General features: G+C 53.7%; 2 protein-coding genes across 3 annotated transcripts in view; one reads left to right on the plus strand and one right to left on the minus strand.

Moving 5' to 3' along the window:
* The window catches only part of VANGL1 (VANGL planar cell polarity protein 1), a 43,972-nt gene extending 37,926 nt beyond the window's left edge, over positions 1–6,046 (plus strand). For both annotated transcript variants that reach the window (XM_070396291.1, XM_070396292.1), the window contains exon 8: positions 1,769–6,046. In XM_070396291.1, coding sequence (XP_070252392.1) covers positions 1,769–2,029 — 261 coding nt within the window. In that variant the 3' untranslated portion in view covers positions 2,030–6,046. The remainder of the gene's footprint in view (positions 1–1,768) is intronic.
* A 5,106-nt stretch (positions 6,047–11,152) lies between these two features.
* Positions 11,153–23,297, minus strand: part of CASQ2 (calsequestrin 2) — a 53,129-nt gene continuing 40,984 nt past the window's right edge. Inside the window, exons 9-11 of the mRNA XM_070396581.1 lie at positions 16,017–16,117; positions 14,149–14,223; positions 11,153–12,718 (exon numbers count right to left, since the gene is read on the minus strand). Of these exons, the coding sequence (XP_070252682.1) occupies positions 12,506–12,718; positions 14,149–14,223; positions 16,017–16,117 (389 nt within the window). The 3' untranslated portion in view covers positions 11,153–12,505. The remainder of the gene's footprint in view (positions 12,719–14,148; positions 14,224–16,016; positions 16,118–23,297) is intronic.

Consider the following 23,297-nt stretch of genomic DNA (forward strand, 5'->3'; position numbering starts at 1 on the left):
TGTGTGTGTGTGTGTGACTGTGTTTAAAGCAGAAATGGGGGGTGAGGGACAAATGGTGTCCTATATACATATAGTCTGGAAACTTGCTTTCTTCCTTAAAGCTCTCGGCTGTCTTTCGATGTCAGGGCTTCCCGATCTCTGTCCTACACATGGAACTCACTCCCTCTAACAGCCGCACTGCCTTCCACTGAATCCTGTGATTCACTTAACTGATTGCCTGTTGGTACGCTCTCCAATTGAGCTCTTTTGTGAGTCTGAACTGGGCCTGGGCCCTTTCTGTTCCTCGGTATGATCGGAACGCAGCCCCGCCCCCTTATTACATATCTTCCGTGGCTGCTTTCTCTCCACGAGGCCGAGCTGAGTGGCGGTGACAGAGTGGGGCTTGTAAAGCCGAGAACATGTACATTCAGAGAACAGTGTGCCAGCCCCTGGCCTGCACAGTGCTGACGTGACTGTCCGCTTTGCACGTGCTTCCGTGCTTGCGTGCTGGTGTTCCTGAAGGACGCGTTTCTCACGGAGGAGCCGCCGGGTCACAGGCCGTCCTTCCCAGGCGTGAGGCAGTGTTACACTCGCCTCTGGGAGCCTCGGATCCGGGGGGGCGCCGCCTCTTCCCCCACACTCGGCAGCGTCGGGGTCACCGTTCTTTCTACTCACTGCCCACCTAAGAGAAGGAAAAAGATTTCTTACTATCTGAATTCATATTTGTAAAAATTCTTAATGTGACAGGACGTCTTTCATAGGTTAATGTTCTGTTTATTCTCCTATAAGTTGTCTTACTGACTTCATTTCTCTGATTGTTGAATTGTTTCTTTTTCGTGTGGTTCCTAAGAGCTCTTGTCATATCAGAAGTGTGTTTGTGCCAGAGGCTCAGCTCTGCTTAGAACAGGTGCTCGCAGCGCTGAGATCAGGACCTGAGGCAGCAGCGAGGGGGGTGCTGGGAACCCCTTGCCACCTGTGCCCCGACCAGAGTGACACATCCCAGCGTTTTCTACGTCTCGCCAGCTCATCCTTTCTGCAGCCGAGTCAGGGTATTGATGGATGTGATACACGTGCTGTGAGCTCGGGTGTGTGCTGGGTACAATGGGAAGCCAGTGCCTGCCCCCCAGGAGAGGAGAGTCCCATGTGGGGCCCAGACCCCAGGTCAGCAGTTAATTGTCCCGAAAGGGGAAGCCGCCCGGGCGTCCAGCAGTGATCCCAGGCGTTCAGGGTGTGCTCATCTGTCCTGGAGGCCCAGGAGGTGGTTGGAGAAGACTTAAAGGGCCGGGGGGGGGGGGGGGGGGGATTTAAAGATGACATTCAGCAGATGGAGTGATACCATGAAGGTGGGGGGCAGAGAATTCAAGGAGCTGGCCAGGAGGTGTGAGGGGAGGTGGGGCCTGGCCAGCCCTTCGACTTGCCATGCACCCCCTCCCCCATCGCTGGCGTTGATTGGCAACATTGATCGTAGTCACCTCCTGCCATGAGATGGTTCGTTGCCCACTTCGTCCTCACAGCAGGCCTGTGAGTTAGGTGCTGTCATCCCCATTTTCAGAGCTTAGGTGACTGCCCCAGTCCCACAGCCAGCCGGCGGGAGAGCAGGCGTCTGTGTGCGCAGATCGATCCCTGCAGGTGTGTTCTCTGTGCCCGGCCTTGCTGAGCTCCCAGTGTGGGAGGAGGCAGACCTGCAGGCAGGGCCTGTGCGGTGGGGCTGTGCCCGGACGGCAGTGCCCTGGCCAGGGCTGCCCTCGGACCAGGCGGCTCTCCCTAACGGCCTCCTCCTCTGTTCCAGGCCTTCCTAGAGCGTTACCTCCGCGCGGGCCCCACGCTGCAGTACGACAAGGAGCGCTGGCTGTCCACGCAGTGGAGACTGGTCAGCGATGAGGCTGTGACGAACGGGCTGCGGGATGGGCTCGTCTTCGTCCTGAAGTGCCTGGACTTCGGCCTCGTGGTCACTGTGAAGAAGATCCCCTTCATCGCGCTCTCGGAGGAGTTCGTAGACCCCAAGTCGCACAAGTTTGTCCTCCGCCTGCAGTCGGAGACGTCGGTGTGAAAGTCCTGCGTTTGCGGCTTTATTCCAAGAAAAGAACAGGGAGGGAGACCCGCGTGCACGGAGGGCCACCTGGTGTGTGTGACGTTCATTGCCGAGACTGGCCGGCGCTGGACCAGCGGCCTGACCTGCACTTTATTTGGAAGGAAGACGAGGTGTCGCCCTGGAAATCTGTGCGGGGGACACCTGACTGGCAGATGGGACTTCTCCAGAGGCCGTCCCCCGGCGTTCCTGTGGCAGCTGTAACCAAAGCGGAGCGGGCGGCTCTGGGAGCCTCACCTTACAGCTTCGTCCCCGCCGCCGTCTACGGCGCCACACCCTCCCACAGCTCCCAGGGGACTCGTCTTTATCCTGGTTCTGGAAGCCAGACGTGTGTGTGTGTGTGTGTGTGTGTGTGTGTGTGTGTGTGTGTGTAAGTGTGTAAAGGTCCAGTTCCACTCCCCCCGCAGCCGGGGCTGTTCCTTGTTGCCTTAGGTTCCACCGAGAGAGATCACAACGGAAAATGTGCACTAACGATTCGATTGGATCTTTCTTTTCCCAAAGAGAAAACCAGGCCGCTCTGTTTCTGATCCTGTTTCCCTATCGGCCAGAGCAGGTAGCTTCTGCTCACTCTGTGATGGGCACCTGTCTTCACCCATCCGTTCCCTCCCCTCTCCCCTCCCCCAGCAGACAGACAGACACACACACACACACACACACACACATGCACACACACATACACGCACGCACACACACACACCACCACCCCTGGCTGGCAGGTCCGGCCCGGGAAGCCCAACCTTCAGAGCTGCCAGGGACCTGGCCCTGCCCGTGTGCCTCAGGTGCTCCCACGGATTGTTTGCGTAGGGAAGCGTGGATTTCCGCCCCCCGCCCCCTGTAGATCGCCAGGAGGGCAAGCCAGCTGGAATGTCCCTTAGAACCCCTCCCTGCTCCCCTCCCCTGCTCCCCACCCACCGGGGAGGACTGACACTGGTGGACTGGCAGCTTCAGCGTGGAGCCTCTAACGTCCCGGGAGTGCCTACCAGGGGAGACCAGGCTATGCCACCGCGGTGACAGCTGACAGCTGCTGCCCGGCCCCTGATTTCTGACCACCGTCACTGTGCACCCCACTCCTGCCCTCTGCCGCTCACTCCCGGGAAGGGCTGGTCGGCCCCTGGTGTTGACCTGGCTTGTAGAGTTTGGTCAAGAGAGAAGGAAAGGTGCCCTGGCTAGTGTGGCTCAGTTGGTTGAGCATCGTCCCATGCACCAAGAGGTCTCTGGTTTCATTCCTGAGGGCACCAGAGAGAGAGAGAGAGACAGAGAGAGGGAGGGAGGATGGGCTGCAGAGTGTAGGGAAAGGGGAGTGGGGGCCAGTCTTAGGGTCCGTGATCAGCTTCTTAAATGCAGCTGGTTCCAGGGGCTTTCCCGGGGCCTGGGCTGGGGGCGGGGAGCCTTCCCAGCAGAGGCCTGTGCAGGGATTCAGGGGGAGCCACACCGGGTTCTCCTGCCTCCCTCTGCCTCCTGTATCCACAGCACACCTTTACCAAGTGCTCCCTCGTGCCTTCCCGGGCACGTAGGGCCCCGTCCACTCCCTTCAGTGTGTTCCCACACCGCCCCCTGGTTATGCGTCCACAGGTGGCACAGGATTCGTGTGTCATTCTTTAAATCAGAGTCGGCTTTGGATATCTGTACCTGAAAAAGGAAACGGTGTTCTTGAACGAACAGCCTTCAGGTTGAAAGGAAGACGTGTTGGGAAAGAAGGAAGGGAAGCCAGTCGGCCTGGCGTGGGGCCGAGGTGCGCTGTGTCACCGCATGGCTCCGCTGCTGGAACACACACCCGTAACCATGGTGCTTCCATCCTCTTAGTGTTTGCCTGTAGGTCCCTTCAAGCCGGACATTCCTTAGGGTGATGTCTTTCTCAGGAATATGTTTCGGGAGATGGTGAATGTCTATGACTTTGGCTGCGTGAAGGTTACAACGTCCGAGGCTGCTGCGTCGGGGGCACAGCGGTGGACACGCCCTCCATGTCCCTGCACGTGGTTCGCTGCTCGCCAGCGTCCCCAGGGCCCAGGCTCCCAGCCCGGTCTGCGGTTGCCAGCCCCGAGGGGTCCCGTCGCATTGGCTGCTTCGGCGCCTGCACCCCCCGCAGGTGAAGAAAGGTTAATATATTTCCCCTCTACCCGTTTCTCTCTCCCTTAGCCTTGTCAGACCTTCTGAAGTTACTGTTTCTGTTTTAAGTTGAATACTGATTTTTTTACACTGACTTTGTACGAACCCTTTTTCGAAAGAATACCAAAATAAAATGCAGGGTCTCTGGACACGGACTTTGCACATTCAAACCCTTAATAGCGGGGACAGTGTCCTTGGCGTTAACACGCTGAAGAGCCGCACCCCGTCTTTATTTCAATTCCTGGAACCAATCGGCTGTTCTTCTTAAAAGGGGGTGTTCTGTGCCCTGGGGCTGGTCGCCTATAGATACACCCATGTTAGAGGAGACGGATTTCCTTTGCCTTAACTGTTTATAGATTTTTCTATAACTTTCAACCGAAGGTATTACAATGTGGACGTTAAATGCTGAAGCAGGAGGTAATGAGCGCCCGCCCGAGACCGCTGTCTCCCTGGCGGTGTCTCAGCCAGTAGATAACTTTTGTCCTGAAGTGTGTCCTTTCGAAGGTAATGGCCGTTTTTAATCGCCCGTGACCTGAATGTTGAAGTCTGCGTGCTCGGAGGTGGAAGGGATGGTAAGGAGTGGTCGTTCATCCATCCTTTGCATTAGCAGTTAAGTCGAAGCACGGAATGCTTTCGCTCAGGTTCATGAAGCAAGCCCTCGAGAAAGTGCGTGGCCAGCGTGCTGCCCGGCCATTACCATCTCCCTTTCTCCCTCTCTCTTCAAATCTACGGACAGGACAGGTCCCATACAGCGGGTGGTAAGAGGTAGATGGCCCCTGTGGGTGTGTGCACATGTGTGTTTTGTGTGTATGTGCCTGTGTATGTGTGTGCACTGCCTGTGTGTGTGCACGTGCCTGTGTGTGTTGTGTGTATGTGTGTGTCGTGTGTGGCTTGTTGCCTGAGCTTGGACCTCCTTTTCCATCGGGAAAACAAGGCTGTGCTGCCGAGTGTAGGAGAGGGATGAGGTTCCCATGGAGTCCTCTGTCCTGCATCTCAGCTTCCCCTCTGAGTGCACGTGTTTAGATGTGGATATGGCTCAGTGGGGAACCATGTGCCTTTCGGGTTGGCAGAACGCGATCACCCTGCCCCTCCCCGTGCCTGCCCCTGGGAGAGAGTGTCCCAGCCACTCAGTGAGACCAGCAAATCAGGCCTGCAGTTGGCTCTTCGCCCCAGGCCCTGCTGTGTCAGGCTCTCTCAGCAGCGACGCGCATCCTGTGTGGCTGGGTGTTTCCATGCACATGAGCCTTTCTCGGCGTGTGTGTTAGCACATAGATGGCATGTTTGCATGTTAGGCACCTGCACATCTGTGTTGTCTGTGGCAGATGGTGTATCTCTTTGTAGGTAACTTGTTTGTGTGTTTCTATGGGTGAGCATGTGAGGTGCATGTGTTTCTACACAGGCCGTGTGTTCGAGAGATTTCCTAATTGCACCATGGTTGGGAGGGTGCTGCATAGCCAGGGACCCCTCCCTCCCTCCTGTACCCCTTTCCCTTGGTCACACCGGCTCCTCCCAGGAGTGAGCGGTGTTGGCACTGAGCTGTCTCCTGCAGGGCCCGCCCACCTGCAGGCCAGTCCACGGAACCTTGTTCAGGCCTGTCTGACCTGACAGCAGAGAGAAAGGTCAAGTTCTGTGGCAATTACCCTTCCACCTCCATGACCCTGGAAGCCTTATTGTATGTTTCCCAATACAGCTGAAAAACTGAGCGTCATCCCAAAAAACGAGCTGGAACCCTGAGGGTAGCACAGAACGTTGGCACGGTATTTAAACAGTCCTGCCGCAGCGACCCTGCGTTGTAATGTGATGCTGTGTTTCTGGGTAGCATTGATGCTTCCTGCATCTTGTTACAGAAAATAAATCCCTGCTGTGAACGTACTACCCTGTAACCTTGCGGTCATGTTCCACCCCACGTAAATGCGAGTTGTTCTTGAGCCCAGAGCACAGCCCATGCCCGGGATTCAGTGCTAGTGAGTGGAGCTATCAGACCCACAGCGAGAACCGTACTCACTGAGCTTTAACCCAGAGGATGCTCGGAACCTTTAGACCAGACCACGTCTTGGACAAGACAATACAGTCAGAAGGAAGAGAAGGTCCTGACGTATTCACCAGGCACGTAGGCCAGGGCCTTGTTATCCTCACAGCCTCTCAAGGTGGGCTCCCTCAGTGGTGCAGGTGAGAAAAAGGGTGTCGGAGAGGGGGACACCTGCCACGGTCTCGGGTAGTGGGTGGAAGTTCGCATCCAGTGTGCGGTTCCATCCCTCGGTCACTGTACCTTGAGGTCTGATCTCACTGAGCTGGCGTTTCGGATGCAGAGGAGGGGCCTGCGGACACTTCACCTTGAACCAGAACCTGGGTTTGTCGGAGGTGGAACTGCTTTTGCTCCTTCGCTTTGGGTTTGCCCAGAGATGTGGCCCCGCCGGAAGCAGATGTCATTGGATTTTCAATGAAAAGAACTTGAGAATCCTCCCGCCCCCAGAAAACCCAGTGCTGCCCGTGTTGCCCCTGGGGCAAGACCCGGTGCTGGTCCCTGTGCTGTGTCAACATCCTGTCACTGGCTGGGGGGCGAGGGACCACCCACAGGCCTGGCCAGGAGCTGTGCAGCCCTGTTTTCCCTGTTCCTGTGGCTTTAAGTCTGGGCTCCGTTGTGCCTAAACTACCCTCTTCTCTCCTGCTGTTTGCGTTCAGTAAAGGACAGGGAAGGGGGAACAGTGCTCACACCCTCGGCATTGTGCTCATCAGGAACGGGGACAGGTGTCAAAGGGCAGATAAGAAATCTAAAACTACTGAGTACAATGGATGTCAGGACTGTGAGTCCCTTTACCGGGCCTTGTCCCGCCTCTCCTTAGATAACCCCGCTTATTTTGTTTCACCTGTAAAATAAGTCTATCAGGAGTGTCCCCAGCACAACAACAGATTCCTAACACCCGAAGGGTCACTTCCCATTGGCACTGAGTCTGCAATGTATACATCTCGGCTCGAAATCTCGGCTCTTGTCTCAGTGAGATAGAAACAAGCTTATCTGAAGCCTCGGGACAAATGCGACCACCCCCTGGGCTTTTAACATGAATGTCTTTGGTATTTCTTGTGGCACGGAAGTACTATTTGGATAAAATAAACAAGAAAATCCAAACTTTGTTAATAATTCCTTGTCTTTATAATGTAGGCTTTCATTAACTAGCAATCCCTTCTGGACCCCTAAATTATGACCCAATTGGATTTCGAAGTCATCGCTTATGAGTACAAATGTGTGGCGTGTCCAGCCGGGTGGGTGCGGCTCACTGCAGGGTGCACATAGCCAGCCTGACAGATGACCATGTCTCCACGGATGCCAGGCCAGAGGGGCCGAGGCCAGGTCTCATTCAGAGAAGTTTCTTTGACGATCACTTTTGTGTTGAAGGAACTGTGCATTTCTAGATTCAGAATCCAGCATCAACCCAAAAAGTTGAGTGACAGACTGTCTCGCTCTATCTGACGGAGCCTTAACCGTTTGTGCAAGGATGTGGCCGGGGTCTTTCGTGTTCTCCCGGATTAGCTGACGCTGCACTTTGTAGCCAGGAGGGCCAGTTTTGCTGACCAGCCTGAACTCCTGAGCATCGCGTGTGTATGCGAGTCTGGTGTGACTCCCTGAGCCCTCAGGGCGGCGGGCTCTCTGAGGCATTCCGAACATGTGAATGAATGAATGGACGGCCAGCAGCCGTCTGCGGGAGCACGCGTGCCTGCACTCACAGGTTATGCTGTGACCTCCTCTCCCTGTGGCATCAGTAACGGTGCCAGTGTCTCTGAGGGGCAGGGTGTGCCTGGCATCTGGTCATTTTGAATCTCCCGTCCCAGTGAACTCATGTTACATGTTACATTTTTTATTCTGTAAACTTGGAAAATAAGCAGAAATCCTAAGTGGAATTTTGTTTCTCTTTATCATCTAAAGAGTTTTACGGGACATTTTCAACTCTTGCATGATTTAGATACCTTATTAGAGATAACCTGTCAAGTTTCTGTGAAAACTAAGTCAATTAGGGTAGATTGAATGGGAAAGTAGACTCGCCATTGCATTTAAAACACACACACACACACACACACACACACACGCACACACCTGGTTGCGGTTGCAATCATTTTATGGCCAAGAGAATATTCTAAATGAATAGACTATTGGAAATTAAAATCTTAGGCTCTAAAACCTGGAGATGAAACAGGCCTTTCTGAGTAAATCCGTAAATGGAAAAAAGATCTTTGAGTCAAGAGTGAGAAAAGTGTCATACGCTGCTGGATTTGGGGTAGCGGTGGTGGTGGTGGTGAATATTGAATTGTTTTTGTGAGTGGCTTGGTATTTCAGTTTAAATTGGTGATTTATTTTAGCTAGCTCTATTTAAAGGGAGCTTGATTATTTGACAAATGGATTTTCACTCAGCGATCTCTTTACCTGTGCGGAGCGCCGACAGCTCGCACATTCTTATCTGTTGCATGGACAGGAGTGAGAGAAAGCAATTGGTGTGAACATGTTCATGGTATAGATCATTGATAAGCTGTTTCTCTGGGCCGTCGGCCAAGATGTGCACCATTTATATCCTCATGAGCAAACGCTACTGGAGAAAAGATGAAAGCTGTGTGCGGACATAAACCAGAGATTCCTTTCTTTTCCATCCATTCCCCATGGTGCAGCCATTGAATGTTGCAGAGTTTTGAGAGTCTCAGTGAGAAGCTACCAGGTGATGGACGTGGAGTGACGGGTATCAGGATGGCATCAGGCAGAGCCAGTGCCAGAGGCAGGCCAGAGGCAGGGGCATGGGAACAGCAGTGTCTCTGCTTGAAGGGAAACTCAGTAATTCCCTGTTGGTGTCAAAGTGTCACGCAGGCATCTTCTCATTACACAGGCTGATGTTGACATTGGACAAGCAAAGCTATGTTGGACTTTTGGGTATGTTGTCTGTATCTATATCTGATCTTATTACTGTGGTTCTGAGAATTCATATTCCAGACAAAATGATGATGCATTTATGGAAATGACACGAGGTGCTTTGCACATTTTTCCTGTTCCAGCTTCTTGCTCATGAAAATGATTGTGCATTCTTGATAACACAAGTGAGTTATTTTTTCCTAATAGGATGACCTTGACGCTCTAATGATCTGACATCCCCCATACTGTTTAAATGGATCATTGCCTCAGAAATGAACGGAGAAGGGGTCTCTTGGCGTAATCAGTGAAAAGGATTGTGGGACATGCACTTGAGTCCATCTTCGGACACTTTCTGAGAAAAAGAAATGGGATCCTTTGATTCCTTAATTTTAGGAATTTCATTTAAATCCTTGATTTAAGTGTAAACATGGGATTATAGTGACACTCTTTTAAAGTGTTTGTGTGACCCCAGGAAAATGACACGAGCCCCCCGCGTCCCTCTCAGATTCCTCGTCTGTAAAATGGGGAGAATAACCAGACCCATCTCCTGAGAGCCTTGTGAAGATGAAGTGAGATAATGCGCGTTAAAGCAATGGCATCGCGTTCCAGGCCAAACATTCCGTAACTATCAGCTCCAAACGTTTCAGACCAGTGACCAAGCAGCTGCTTCCAGACAGTGACCCCCCAGAGCCTCTGACACAGGAGCTCAGGGCGGGATTTAAACGGCCTGCGCGTTGCTCACCGACTCCCGGGGTGAACAAGGGGATCTCCCCGGGCTGGGGAACAGACCACTTTTATGACGGACCACATTCCTTGGCTGTTTGAAAGATTAGCTTCAAAGATGGCTGTGAAAATGTACCTCCCCGAGAGGTTACTGGGCCTGGCTGGTTGGCAGCGTAGCCCAGCCTGGGATGCGCCTGCCTCGAGTTGGGGGGGCGGGGGTGGAATAAGAGGACGGAGGCCCTGCATGCAGTGTTTTACCCAGCAGTCCTGGGGATTACACATTGTTACCCAGCAGTCCTAGGGTGTTAGGGGTATTCTGATGAATCAGTTATTCGCTCATCAATTCAATAACGGACTATCTACTTGGTGCTGGGGATGCAAAGATAAATTCCTTGCCCACAATTTACTGAAAGGGCAAATATGAAATATGTGTTGCAATTTAAATAAGTGTGGTGAGCATGGCTGGCATGACTTCAGTGGTTGAGCATCAACCTCTGAGCCAGGAGGTCACAGTTCAATTCCTGGGTTTCAGGCTAGATCCCCAGTAGGGGGTGTGCAGGAGGCAGCCAATCCATGATTCTCTCTCATCATTGATGTTTCTATCTCTCTCTCCCCTCCTCTCTTAAATCAATTAAAAAATATGTATTAATAAATAAATAAGTGCCTCGAATCGGGGGTACATACAAAATGCCATGGACGTAGAAGGGAAGGGGCCAGGTCACCTAGGCCAGTGGTCGGCAAACTGCGGCTCGCGAGCCACATGCGGCTCTTTGGCCCCTTGAGTGTGGCCACGAAGTTTCAATCGCACTGTACGTGCGCACCCGCACGTGGTATTTTGTGGAAGAGCCACACTCAAGGGGCCGCAGTTTGCCGACCACTGACCTAGGCAACTGGATAGATGGTGACATCACTCATCCAAACTGGGGCTCCACTAAGAGGAGGAGGGGAACCCTAGGGGTGAAGGTAATGGCCTTGGGTTTTGGTACATTGTTTGAAGCGTTTGTGCAACATCCAAACCAAGATGTCCAAGAGCAGTTGAATAAATGGGTCTAAGTCAAGGTTAGCGACCCAGACATGGAAGTCATTAGCACATAGGTGGTGGCTGATGGGCATGGATGATCCTACCCTAGAAACATGTTAGAAAGAGTTGAGATACTGGGAAACATTAGTATTTAAAGGGTGGGCAGAGGAAGGAAGGCCAGGAAGGAAAACTGAAAAGAGAGAGGGAAAGAGAGAGAGGGAGAGAGAGGATTTCCAAGATAGTCTTAATATTAGGGAGCTTTTGGGTCTTGCTCCTCGGCATTGGCCATCAGTTTGGCTCAAATGAACTCATAAAAATTCTCCAAAAAAAAAAGAAGAGACAGTTTTAATATTTTCAAGATATGACTTTAATGACAGTTAGTTAGCTAGTATTCCATAAAAGGATTGCCCTATTTTTGAAGAATTTGCAGTGTCTTACACATGTCAAAAGATTGAGAAAATAAATTAGAACATTATTATTCAAACTTAACGCTAAAACTACCGAGCACGATATAACTTTTAGAGAGTTCTGAAGGCACTTGGGCATGTTTATTTTAGTGCCTCGGGGCATCACTATGAACTCTGTTTACTGTCCTGGTCAACTGTGGGAGTGCTGATGAAAGCAGTTAACTGACCTCTGGATAAACCAACCCTTTCTCCAAATGGGAAGGGGTGTCCAGACCCGAGCTCAGGCTAGGAAGCCACCTGACCCATCAGAAAAATAAAATCCTTACATTGTCTCAGCGTCTCCCCCTCCCCTATGTGAGACTTGTCCCTAAGGCAGTGGTTCTCAACCTTCTGGCCCTTTCAATACAGTTCCTCATGTTGTGACCCAACCATAAAATTATTTTTGTTGCTACCTCATAACTGCAATGTTGCTACTGTTATGAATCGTCATGTAAATATCTGATATGCAGGATGGTCTTAGGCGACCCCTGTGAAAGGGTCGTTCGACTGCCAAAGGGTCGCGACCCACAGGTTGAGAACCGTTGCAAGGGATGTTCGGAGAGCACGTTACCCTCCCTCCTAGTGCCCCACATGCTGGAACTAATGGTGACATCCATCCACATGCGCTTGTACAAGGCCTCTCGATAGCCATCCAAAGGTTTGGATCTGCGCTCATCATGGTCTGACCTTCACTTGGAGAATAAGCTTCATAGAGCCAAGGGAAGCTGCCTCATAAGCCTATCTCCAAGGCTGAGCCTCCCCTACGAGGGTCTCACCCATGTGCCAGGCACAGGCCACAAGATTAATTGTGTGTCTTCCCTGGGCTCTGATGATGATATGGCCACTGCGTGTTGGCGAATTAGCAAGCTGTCCATTCTGTCACTGTCGGAGTCAGAGGAGACAAGTAAACTTGAGTAGCGGTGTCAGGGGAGGGCTCTCCCCGGACCGCCAGAGTCCAGCGCTGCCATGGCCACGGATGGCGGACAGAGAGCAGAGCTTTCCCGTGACGGTCAGGACCATCCACAGGGGAACGGTTCCCCACTGTCCTTGCCGAGCGGGGCGGCTGGATTTAGAAAGGCATGTGCATGTGCTGAATGGTACAGCTCCTGATGGGAAGGGGTGGGAAGAGATGCCAGGAAAGGGGGAGGAGCGGCTGGGCGTGGCCGGGGCTACTGGCTGCCACCTGGTGCTGTCCGTGTGGAAGGGGGGAGCCGGGATTCCGTTTTCATCAAAACCAGGTGGAGCCGGAGCTAGTCATCATCATCGTCACTGTCATCATTCTCCTCCTCATCAGAATTATCACTGTCGCCATCGTCATCGTCGTCATCGTCATCATCATCATCTTCCTTGTCGTCTTCCTCGGTGTTTATCTTTCCAGAAAGCACGTCCTCAATCCAGTCCTCCAGGTCCCCGGCCGTGGGCAGGTCGTCGTCATCCGGAATCTCCATCCAGACGCTGTCGGCCTGCGGGGAGGGGCAGGATGGGGCAGTGAGCGAGGCACGCGGCCGCGTCAGAGCCGAGGGCCCCATGCGGCTGTTAGATAGATCCCTACCTAACAGCATCTATATCCCATTCTTAACGATTTTATTTGATTAATGAAATCCGGTGCTGCTCATGAGTTGATACTACTGGTAACATGTGGCTCTTCGTCTTTGTTACTGTTTTAACAGTCTTCCGTGTTGGGGCCAGGTGTGCAGCGTAGTGGGTAGTTGATCGTGTACTTGACAAAGTGGTCCCCCCGGTATTTCCAATCCCCACCTGGCACCATACATGGTTATCACAATATTTGTAACTGTATTCCCTGTGCTGTACTTTACTTTCCTGTGACTGTTTTGTAACTACCAGTTTCTACTTCTTAATTACATATTCTATTTTATATGTACTAGAGGCCTGATGCACGAAATTCGTGCAGGGGACTTGGCCCTCTCAACCCTGGCCTCATCCAGACAGTGGTTCTGCTGTTCGGTCTAATTAGCATATTAGCTCTTTCTTATATAGGATTACATTTCTGGTAGGATAGCCACAAAACTACCACCCACGTTTCCTGCAGGGATCGGACTAGGATGGGGTCGACAGTGCAGTGTTTTTGCTTTTCACCTTATATCCTACTGTTGTTTTGAAGTGTTTCAACTTGAGCAAATTGTTGACATTATTATTAATATAAAAACTAGTTTACAAAATACGTCAATGTAGAATTCCCCAGCTGACTGAACCCTGCCGACAGGGCGAGAGGAATGGCTAACGGGCCCCCTTCACACACGTTGGCTCCAGTTAGCTGTGGCTCTGATGGACCCTCTGTGACCATCCCTTTCCGCCCATTACCCGTCTGCCTGGTGTGTCTGTCCCCTGTGTGTTGCTGTGTGGAGCTGCATCAGATGTCTGGCCTGAGGTCTGCCATTCCTCAGGCTCGGCCAGTCCTCCTCACTAGCCTCCCGCGCCTCGGGCCAGTGGGGCCTGGATGGTGAGGAGAAGCCCTGCCATCTCCATGGCTTCCTCCCGATTCCTGTGACCCCGTCTCCGGTCTGCAACCTGGTGCCAGGGGACGGGCCACCATCCTCCTGCAATGGCAGCTCCAAGTGCGGGGTCCATTGTGTGAAGAGACCTTGTTTCGGGGCATTGGAAGAAAGTACAGGGGGGCTTATTCCCAAATAGGCCGTGACCCAGGTCAGGCTGGCCCCATAAGCAAGGACATGCGCCGTGGAAGGGAACCAGGGAACCATAGGTTGGGACTGGCTCCGAGACGAGGCGAGGGCCACACTGAGCTTGGACAGGGCCCAGGGTCCTGCTCCTTTTATGAGGGACTGGACTCCCTGCAGACCTCACGGTCAAGGCTGCTCGCAGAACATGGGGCCGGCCGCGGGAGCCTGGGCAAGCTTCCACGGGGAGTACTCACATCTGTCACGTTCACCACCCCAATCTGCGGCTTGAATAGGTCGATCTTGAAAGTCTTTTCCCAATAGGCAATGAGCTGTGGCAACAGAAGGTAAAATTAGACGGCGGGGGACAGGGCATTCCCTTAAAATCACTTTCTGTGGTGCCCCCACCTGCCATCCCATCATAGTAACTAGGTCACCGCTGGGTAAAGGGCTCCCAACAGCTGCGGGCACTTAGGTAATTGAAGACTTGCCCAGCCCACAGCCCTTTAAATCAGCACGGGAAGAAAGGATGTCATAACAAACCATGAAACGTGTCATGTGGACGCGTGTGCAGCTGCAGGGGGGAGCGTTGCAGAGGTGGTCTAAAGTCGATCCCCGAATTACTTGGGGCTCTTTATAGTTTATGTGGTGGGAGAGATTTCCCTGTGCCTCTCTCAACGCCCCATTTAAAAACCCCTTACGCTGCGCCACCCTGCCCGTGAGGTCGCTGAGAAAGCAGTGACTCGCCATCAGTTGGCATGCAAGTAAGAAGCGTGCCTCTTCATTCAGCCAGGCATGTGGGCTGATCTCCGACGGGGCGGGACTAACGGATGGGGGGCCATGGGCTAAAAACGGTGGAAAGTCTCCCAAGCCTGATGGGCTCTGGAAATCAGAATAGTCTGAGTTTTTCCTTTGCAAAAAGCAAGGCAAACGTACAGAGCAGGTCAGAGCTGTAGACCATCCACAAGCTTGCATAACCAAACAGTCCCGATAAATTAGAAACGCATTCGGGCCGTGGCCAAAGTCACAGCATACAGCATACACAGGGCCGTGATTTTGTTATAATCGCCCGAAATGATGGCATTGGCCTCAGGTGTCACGGAAGTCCCTGCCTTGGTTGTGATCACTAAAACCCCTCGGTGTTGTCTGTTTAACCATAGCACGACCAGTCCTGGCCTATGCACCGAATGGTAACTCCTGAAAGAAGCTAGACTTGCCATCTATAACCTATGAAACGTGTTCTGATGACCAGCACTTAGCGCAACCTGAGGTCTGTTGACTGACCGGCGAAGCTTTGGCATCACCTAGACCTGGGTTGGCACATCACGCCGACCAGTCACTGTTTTGACCTCTCCAGCTGCCGTTCCTGTCCTCTGTGACCCGGGGATTGTAATAGTCCCCACTTCACAGGGTGTTGAGAGGATTAGACGAGGTGATGCATGTGAAGAACTTACCCTAGTTCCAGGAACCCAATACACAGCAGCTACATTCATGATCGTCACCACTGGGCTTGTGCATTGTCCAAATTCTGCTTATTCTCTTTAAACCAAGCACAACCGAGGCTTGCTGCTCATTGATCGCTGACACCAGCAAGAGTTCGGACTTTAAGGCTCTGACGCACGCTAATCCCGGGCTGGACACTAGGCCAGGACCTGGGAGAACCCGACGGAGACAGGGTCCCTGCCCTGGAGAGGTTGCTCCTCCTCCCCGTGCAGCTCTGGGCTCTATGCAAAGAGTTCACGTCTGGTTCTCATCATTTAGGACCTGGGTCGCCTCAGAACCATGGTCCCCACCCAGAAAAATGAGAGAGGCTACAGCAGTGGGTGGTGATGGGTTGCAGGCAGCTAGAGGGCTGCTGGCAGAAGCATTTCACCAGCTCAGCTGAGACTTCTGGTCTCCAGGGAGTGAGAACAAATATATCTAACCACGTCAGGGTCAGCACCAGGCCCCAAGGTCAATGTTACCCCAGTGGCCAAGATCTCCCCCTCTGGATGGGAGTGGCCATTGAGTTTATGCAAGTGCCCCTCCTGTTTCATATCCACCTTCACGTGAGAGGCCCTCACACCACACCCAAGCATGAGACTGTGACGGCGACCACGGCCCGGCCTGGGTCTGAGCCACTCACCAGAGGGAAGTCGTCCGGGTCGATCCAGATGATGCTCAGGTCCGGGTTGTCGGTGTTGTCCCGGGCCACCTGTTTCAGGGTCTCCAGGAACTCGTAGCCATCTGCAGCCGGATCAAGAAGGTGAGTAACCCCCGTGCCTACATGGCTCTCAGCACGGACGGCAGAGGCTGCGGTTTTTCCATGAGGGTTTCTTAAGCCATTGGCTGCGTACCCTCAAATTATAGGATTATTCTATAAAATGAGTCAGAGGAGAACCCTGCCACAAAGCAGCTTACTCAAAGGAAACAATAAAGTTTTTGAGTAAAGAAATGAAAAGTTCACAGGGAAGTGGCTGGCTCATAACGCAAAGCCGAGCTCTGATCGGATTGCTAACCTGCAGGTGAAGATGGACCCGCCCCGGCCTGGTCCTCACTCAGCCCTCGGGGAGGCTCCGGAAACCAGCAACTTGCCATCCCTTGGTTTCCCAAGGATCTTTGCTCTGGGACCAGGACATGGAGCCTGGACCCTGGGTTTTCTGCGGCCTGGAATCCCTAAAACCTTCCGATGAAGGCGGCTCCTGACCTAGAGCTGGTTCCATAGTTTGAGAAGCAAATGGGGTGCCCCCCCTCCCCATTTCCGTGTGGGCTGTGCTTCCCCTCAGTCAGGCCACAGCACTCATTGCCCCCGGGGGAGGGATGATTCATAGGAAAAGCAGACCCTGTCTTGTGAGTTTCAAGAACACAGATTTCTTTCTTTTCTTTTTTGCTTTAAAAGCTTAAATCTTGCAGGACTGCACACAACAAAATTTATACCATAAACAAGCGTGTTGGAAGAATGTTTAGTAAGAGAAAGCCTCAGCAACCCCACCCCACTCCCAACTGGAAACAGAGTTTAGACTCTGGAAAGTCCCTGAGAATAAGCCTGTGTGTGTGTGTGTGTGTGTGTGTGTGTGTGTGTATGTACACGCATGCGTGTGTACAGGTCTGTACACATGAACGCAGGCCCATGTGAGCCTCGCTGTCCACATACAGAAATGCCATAATTTTAGGGAATCCTAGAATATTGGGCATCCATGCTCTGATCTGGAATAAAACTCAGGGAAAGTGGAAGACCCAGAATCTCTGGGAGAACTCCACCCCCGCCCCCCCACACCCCAGCCCCCACCCCCTACCTCCCCAGGAGCACCAGGGCAGGCAAGTCAGGACCTGCCCTCTTCTCTGTGGTTCTGAGGATCATGGGCGAAGCTGAGAGGGGAGACAGATCCAACCGCTGGACAGAGGAGCCACTGGTGACCTTGGGACAAAGCTGGAGGCCAGACTGAATGACAGATGCCACTGTGACAGGCGACGATGACGATGACTTCGCCTGTCCATGCCTGGGAGCCAGCGGGACAGTGGCCCCGGGCTTGGTGGGCAGGGGTGGGGGACCCCTCACTGACAGGCCCAGGTTCCGCCATCCAGGGGTCAAATGTAGGTTTAGGTCTAGACCAGTCGTGGGCAAACTACGGCCCGCGGGCCGGATCCGGCCCGTTTGAAATGAATAAAACTAAAAAAAAAAAAAAAAGACCGTACCCTTTTATGGAATGATGTTTACTTTGCATTTATATTAGTTCACACAAACACTCCATCCATGCTTTTGTTCCGGCCCTCCGGTCCAGTTTAAGAACCCATTGTGGCCCTTGAGTCAAAAAGTTTGCCCACCCGTGGTCCAAACTATGAGGTTACGGTTCTCGCATGGCTGACTCTGTGGCCTGAAATGTGGACCTTCTGTACAGCCACTCACCAGCCGTGTAGGAATTCAGTATGGCAACCGCCCTTCTTTGTAAAGGTTTCCTCTTTGCTGGCGGCCCCCAGCCACTCAGGCCCCTCTCTCTGGCCTCTGTTTAACAAGCCTCTCCCTTCTCGGGCACCCAGGCCTTTGTTTGGCTACTTGGGGCCTCTGGGTAAAGGTTTTTCTCAACACTTCCTCATTTTCTCACATTCCAGGCAACATGCACTCTATTCTTAGCAGCTCTGCCCTGCGTGGGTGTAGTCACTTTTAATGTTGTTAGTTCATAAGATTGAGACGGCCCCTCGGGCCTCATCACCTGGAAAGCAGGGCTCCTGTCAGCAGAGAGGAGGGTCTCTACAGCCCGCAGCTCCCCACCTCCCCCCCAGCAGCAGAGAGGAGGGCAGCCTGGGTGAGACCACAGGGCCATGTGCCGGAGAGTTCATTATCCACCACTCGGAGGTTGGGGTGGAGGTGGGACGGGGGTTCTTCCTCCTGCAGCCCGCAGTGTGGCCGAGAGGGTCAAGCTCCCAGAGGGCCCCTGGCTGCCGCCATCTGGGCACCACGGATCCTTCTCTTCCAGGCACGTTGCTGTGTCATAGGCCGGGGAACTTGGTGCCCCCTGGGTTCCCTGTGGATTTATGGAGCAGACTACACAGACCACAAGGGGGAATTCCTCCCAAACATCTCCAGTGCCTGCTTTCAGCAGCGGAGAAGAAGGGAGGGTGATACAGGAAGTGACGTTGCCAGTAGTTGGGAGAGGAGAACCAATTTTAAGAGACCTTGACAAATCAGAAATGCACAGAGAAGATGCTATTCAACGACACAGACCCAAATCCAAGTGGAAAGTACACCCTCGGTGCAAAAGACCAATTCCCATAGAGGGGAGGGAGGGGCTGTGTAGGCACACGTATGGTGGCGGATAAGGTCATGAGTGGAACTGAGGCTGAACACATGCAGGACAGCGCTGCTGTTTTCTGATGGGAAAAACCATAATGGTGGGATTACTTTTTTTTTTTTTTTATGCTACATACAAGAAACTTTCCTATTCTGCATTCTAGAGCAGGTTTGGAGATTTCAAAAAAGATCGAAGGGATAAAAATTGGTTTCTACAAGCCCAGCCAGCATGGCCCTGTGGTTGAGTGTCAACCAGGAGGTCACGGTTTGATTCCTGGTCAGGGCACATGCCCAGGTTGCTGGCTCGATCCTCAGAGTGAGGCATGCAGGAGACAGCCGATCGATGATTTTCTCTCATCATTGATGTTTCTCTCTCTCTCTCCTTTTCCCTTACTCCCTGAAATCAATAAAAATATAATTAAAAAATTTGGTTTCTGCAAGAAAAATCAAGTGGATTGGAGTTGTTACATAAACAGGAGGAGTCAAAATTGGGGCTTACTGCCTATGTTTAAGAATGCCAAAGGTTTGGGGGTCTACAGAGGTGCAAGGAAAGCTCAAAAAGCATGCACAGAGTTTATTGATAAATGAAGTTGATGTTAGAGGCGGAGAAGTTACATCCAGAACCAAAGCAGCCTCTGACTTTCAGGACGATGAGTTCTATGTGGGCACAATCCCTCTGCACCCGGAAATGTTCCAGGACAGACGGGGGCAGCCCAGCCTGAGGCTGAAACACAGGGACGCTTGGGGCAAATGACCTTGGTCCGAATACTGGATCTGACATTTAGCGTGTGACTTAGGGCAAGTTATTTCATGTCTTTGTCCCTCGTCCGTATAAAGGGGGTGATGACCATAATGGCACCTATGTCACAGGGTGGTTGTGACTTAGATGAGTTAGTATCTGTGAGGCCCTGAGACAGTACCTGGCACACAGTAAGCTTTTGCCACTTTTGTTTGTTCGTTAATCCTCACCTGAGGATACCTTTTCCATTGATTTTTAGGAAGAGTGGAAGGGAGGGGGAGAGACAGAGAGAAACACGGATGTGAGAGAGACACATCGGTTGGTTTGCCTCCCGCACGCACCCGAACAGGCGGGGGATCGAGCCTACAACCGAGGCACGTGCCCTGGGCCGGAATCTATTCACGGAGCCAAACCGGCCAGGGCTGGCCATTATTTTCAAATGATCCGAGTTCTTCCACCTGAAAGCAAGGAACCTGCCATCCACCGGTTCATTCAATGTTTACATTCCGGACACAGGGGCGACTTACAGACGGCCTAGGCCCGCACAGGGGAGAAGTCCCGCGCACCGGAAGTTACGTCACCACGCAGGACGCACGTGGGCGGTCCCTTGGGGGTCCCTGCTCCGACTCGGGGACTGAGGCATCCGGGGCGCCTGTGAGAGCCTCGCTCAGGTGGGTCAGGGGGGCCGATTCCTGTCTCTTAAAGACCCACGCCCCCTTCTGTGATGTTCTGAGTATTTACCGAGCGCTTTCTGGGTTCCGAGTACTTTTGCATTTAATCTTTGCATTGAGTCCGACGGAGGGTCGGAGGATTTTGTTACCTCCATCTTAAAGGGGATGGAGTTGAGACAGCAGGGAGGGTGCGTGACCTGTTCAGTGTCACGGGCCAGCACGTGGCGGAGCCGGGATGCTGAGCTGCAGGTGTTGGGTCTGCACAACTGCAGCCGGTTCCGTCCCGCTGGGGCCTGGGCGCTCCCGCCTCGGCTGGTGCCGGAGGTGGAGGTGCCGGGGGTGCGAGCAGCAGTGTGAGGGTCAAAGGGCAGGCGAGGAGACAGCCAGGGATGCAGGTGGGGCCGTGGGGGCGCTGCTCCCCCCGAGGCCATCGGACTGCTCTCCCCCTCTGACCTGTGGCCGAGCCCAGCCCCCTGCAGCCGCAGCCGCATCCCTGCTGAGCCCGGAGCCTCGGAGACGGAGACGGAGCTAAATAAAGAGGCCGCGCTGTGGGAACCGAGCCGGCTCCCTGCCCCACGGCGCGGACCTGCGCTCCCATGACCCGGCCGAGGGCTCCCGCGCAGCCAGGTTCCAGGTTTCCCACGGCGGGCGGAGGCCTCTGGGAGCCCCGTCCCTGTGGGAAGGACCCGGTGACCACGCGCTCCTCCCTCCCAGGTGGCCGGGGCTGGTGGGAAAGAGACGGCCCGGGCCCCGGGGACCGGTTCCAGGCAGGTCACAGCCAGGTCGGCAGCCAGGGCTCCGTTAGTCAGACACAGACACGTGCCTGTGAGACCGAGGGAGCCACCAAGAAACCCAGACCCGCGTGCCCGCTGCGCCTCCCTCCCCGTGTGACCGTGAGTGCGCCGTGGACCTCTGGGTCTCTCTACTGTTGCTGGTGGAGGGGGTGGCTGTCACCTGGATGGCATCGGCGTGGTCACCCCGAGGGGTGGCAGGTCTGCAGTAGGGCCTCGCGGTTCAGGGCGTGGCTGGGGAGCCCCACAGCCCTCAGCTGAACTCGGGCTCAGCTGGTTCCCCGCTGCCCGCCTCTCCGGCCTCAGGTTCCTCTGGCGTAAAATGGGGAAAAAAACCTGCCCCTCCACGCATGAGGTTGTCCTGTCACATGCACACAGGAAGTGGCCACATCCTCGTCTTCTTCCTAATGGTGCAGAGGTCACGGATGGCTTCAGGGACCAAACGGGATCGTCGCCCTAAAGCCTGCGGCACCTTCCTCCAGACTGGCAGCTCTCTAAGGAGCTGGGGGTCTAATGCCCCCGAAGGCGTCACCTTTCCGTGCAGAGTGCCAGGGCTTTGGTTGGGGCCATAGGCCACGTGTTCCTTTTATCAAGAGCTAAGAAAGAGGAGGACCCGCTGTCCGGGCAGGAATACAGTTCCTAGTCCACAGCCCGGCCTCTCCACCAGGCTCACGCCTCCGTGACCCGCGGGCAATGCCGGACCAGCCGGGGGCAGAGACTTTCCCGGAAAACCCTTTCCCTTTCTCAGGGCCGAGCGGACAGGGCCTCCCTCCTTGAAAAAAGATGCTTTGAGCTCTTCCACCCCCACCGGGCGCATTGCTCCCAGCTTCTCAGGAACAAGCCCTGGCTTGGGAGAGCCGGCTTCGGGCCCAGGGGTGTTTGTGCAGGGAGGAGGTGGAGAGTTTCAGGAGCTTGATTCATCGGCGTCAGCAATCTCGGTCAAACAGGTTCCTGCAGCTTCTCGAGGCTCTTTGTTCCATTGTTCCCAAGAGCCAGACGGGCCTCCCCACAGCCTGGAAGGGGGTGGGGGTGGGAGGAGGGCCCTGGAGTCGGGCCAGCCGGCTGCTGCCCATGGATGGCATCTCCGTTCACAGCACCAGGGAGCCGATTCTGTTTCACTGAAGCTTGTCCACCTCGGGCACTTGGCCTCCTTTGCTGGTGTCTCCTCCAGGGGCGGAGGGGTGGCCAGAAGCTGTAGAAAGAAGCTGGAACCACACTGGCTTTTTTTTTTTTTTTTTTACAAGGGCTAGATATTTTTGAAGACTTTTTCCAACTCTGCACGTCAGTGATGGGGAAACTGGGACATCGTGGACATTCAAACACTCTAATAAAACTAGGAGGGTGGGGGGGGGACGCGGTCAGATAATTTGGAGCTTAGATTTGGTTGTGATACAATGGAATATTATTTAGCCCTGAAAAGGAACAAAGTTTGGATACATACCACATAAAGGAGGAACCTTGAAACGTTATGATAAGTGAAAGATGCCAGACCCCCCCCCCCCCCCCCGCAAAGGGCCACATACTACATGATTCCATGTAAATGTGCAGACCAGTCGAATCCATAGCGACGGAAATTAGATTAGTGGCTGCCAGGAGCTGGGGGAGAGGCCAGGGGGTGACTGCTGACATGTTTGGAATGTCTTTCTGAGGTGATGAAATGTTCTGGAGTTAGACAGGGGTGCTGTTGGCACAACTTTGTGTATGTGCTAAAACCACCGGCTTGCGCACTTTAAAAAGGTGAACAGTGTGGCATGTGGATTGTGTTAGGTCGGAGGGAGCCCGGGATCGGATACACGCGGACATGGGATGAGACAATGGACTTCCTCTGGAATTTCTCACAGATCTGGAATCTCTCACGGGTCAGCGTGCCAGACACAGATACCTGCTTCTCCTTGAAGTTCACAGAGATCCCCGCACAAGATACTGACCCATTCCTGAATGTGCCGCCCACCCCCTGCGGCCGAGACTCCCTCAGTTGAATGTGTGATGATCCCTGCTGCGGGCACTTCCTCAGTTCAGGCCCCCGCCCTCCCCAAACACCTGAATAAAGAGATGTCCCTCCCTCCCTGAAGGCGCGAAATTCACTGGCCCCACCTTTTGGGCCGGTGGGTCTCGCCCGAGAACGCAAATAAACTTTCCTTTCCTTTCTTCTCTGATTCACTGGACTCTATTTCTTGCGCCGCTTTCCTGGGTCACCTAACATTTGGTGCCTTGAAACCCGGGTGGCGCGAACACCTAGTCTTGCCGTCCCTCCACGGCTTGAGGTGTCCGCCTCTCCCTCCTTGTGGCCCAGGACCCGTCGGGACCTCGTTTCTTCAACTCGGCAGCCTCTTCCCGGTGGCAACATCAGCGGTGAGTCCTGCCCCGCCCCGTGCCGCTCCCCCGTGGCCACACACCTACCGGCGTCTCTGTCCGCAAAACGCGGCCGCGTCAGAGG

This window comes from Myotis yumanensis, unplaced genomic scaffold, assembly GCF_028538775.1.
Source record: "Myotis yumanensis isolate MYYU_CA2020_CCGP unplaced genomic scaffold, mMyoYum1.0.hap1 SCAF_17, whole genome shotgun sequence".
Classification (NCBI taxonomy): Eukaryota; Metazoa; Chordata; class Mammalia; order Chiroptera; family Vespertilionidae; genus Myotis; species Myotis yumanensis.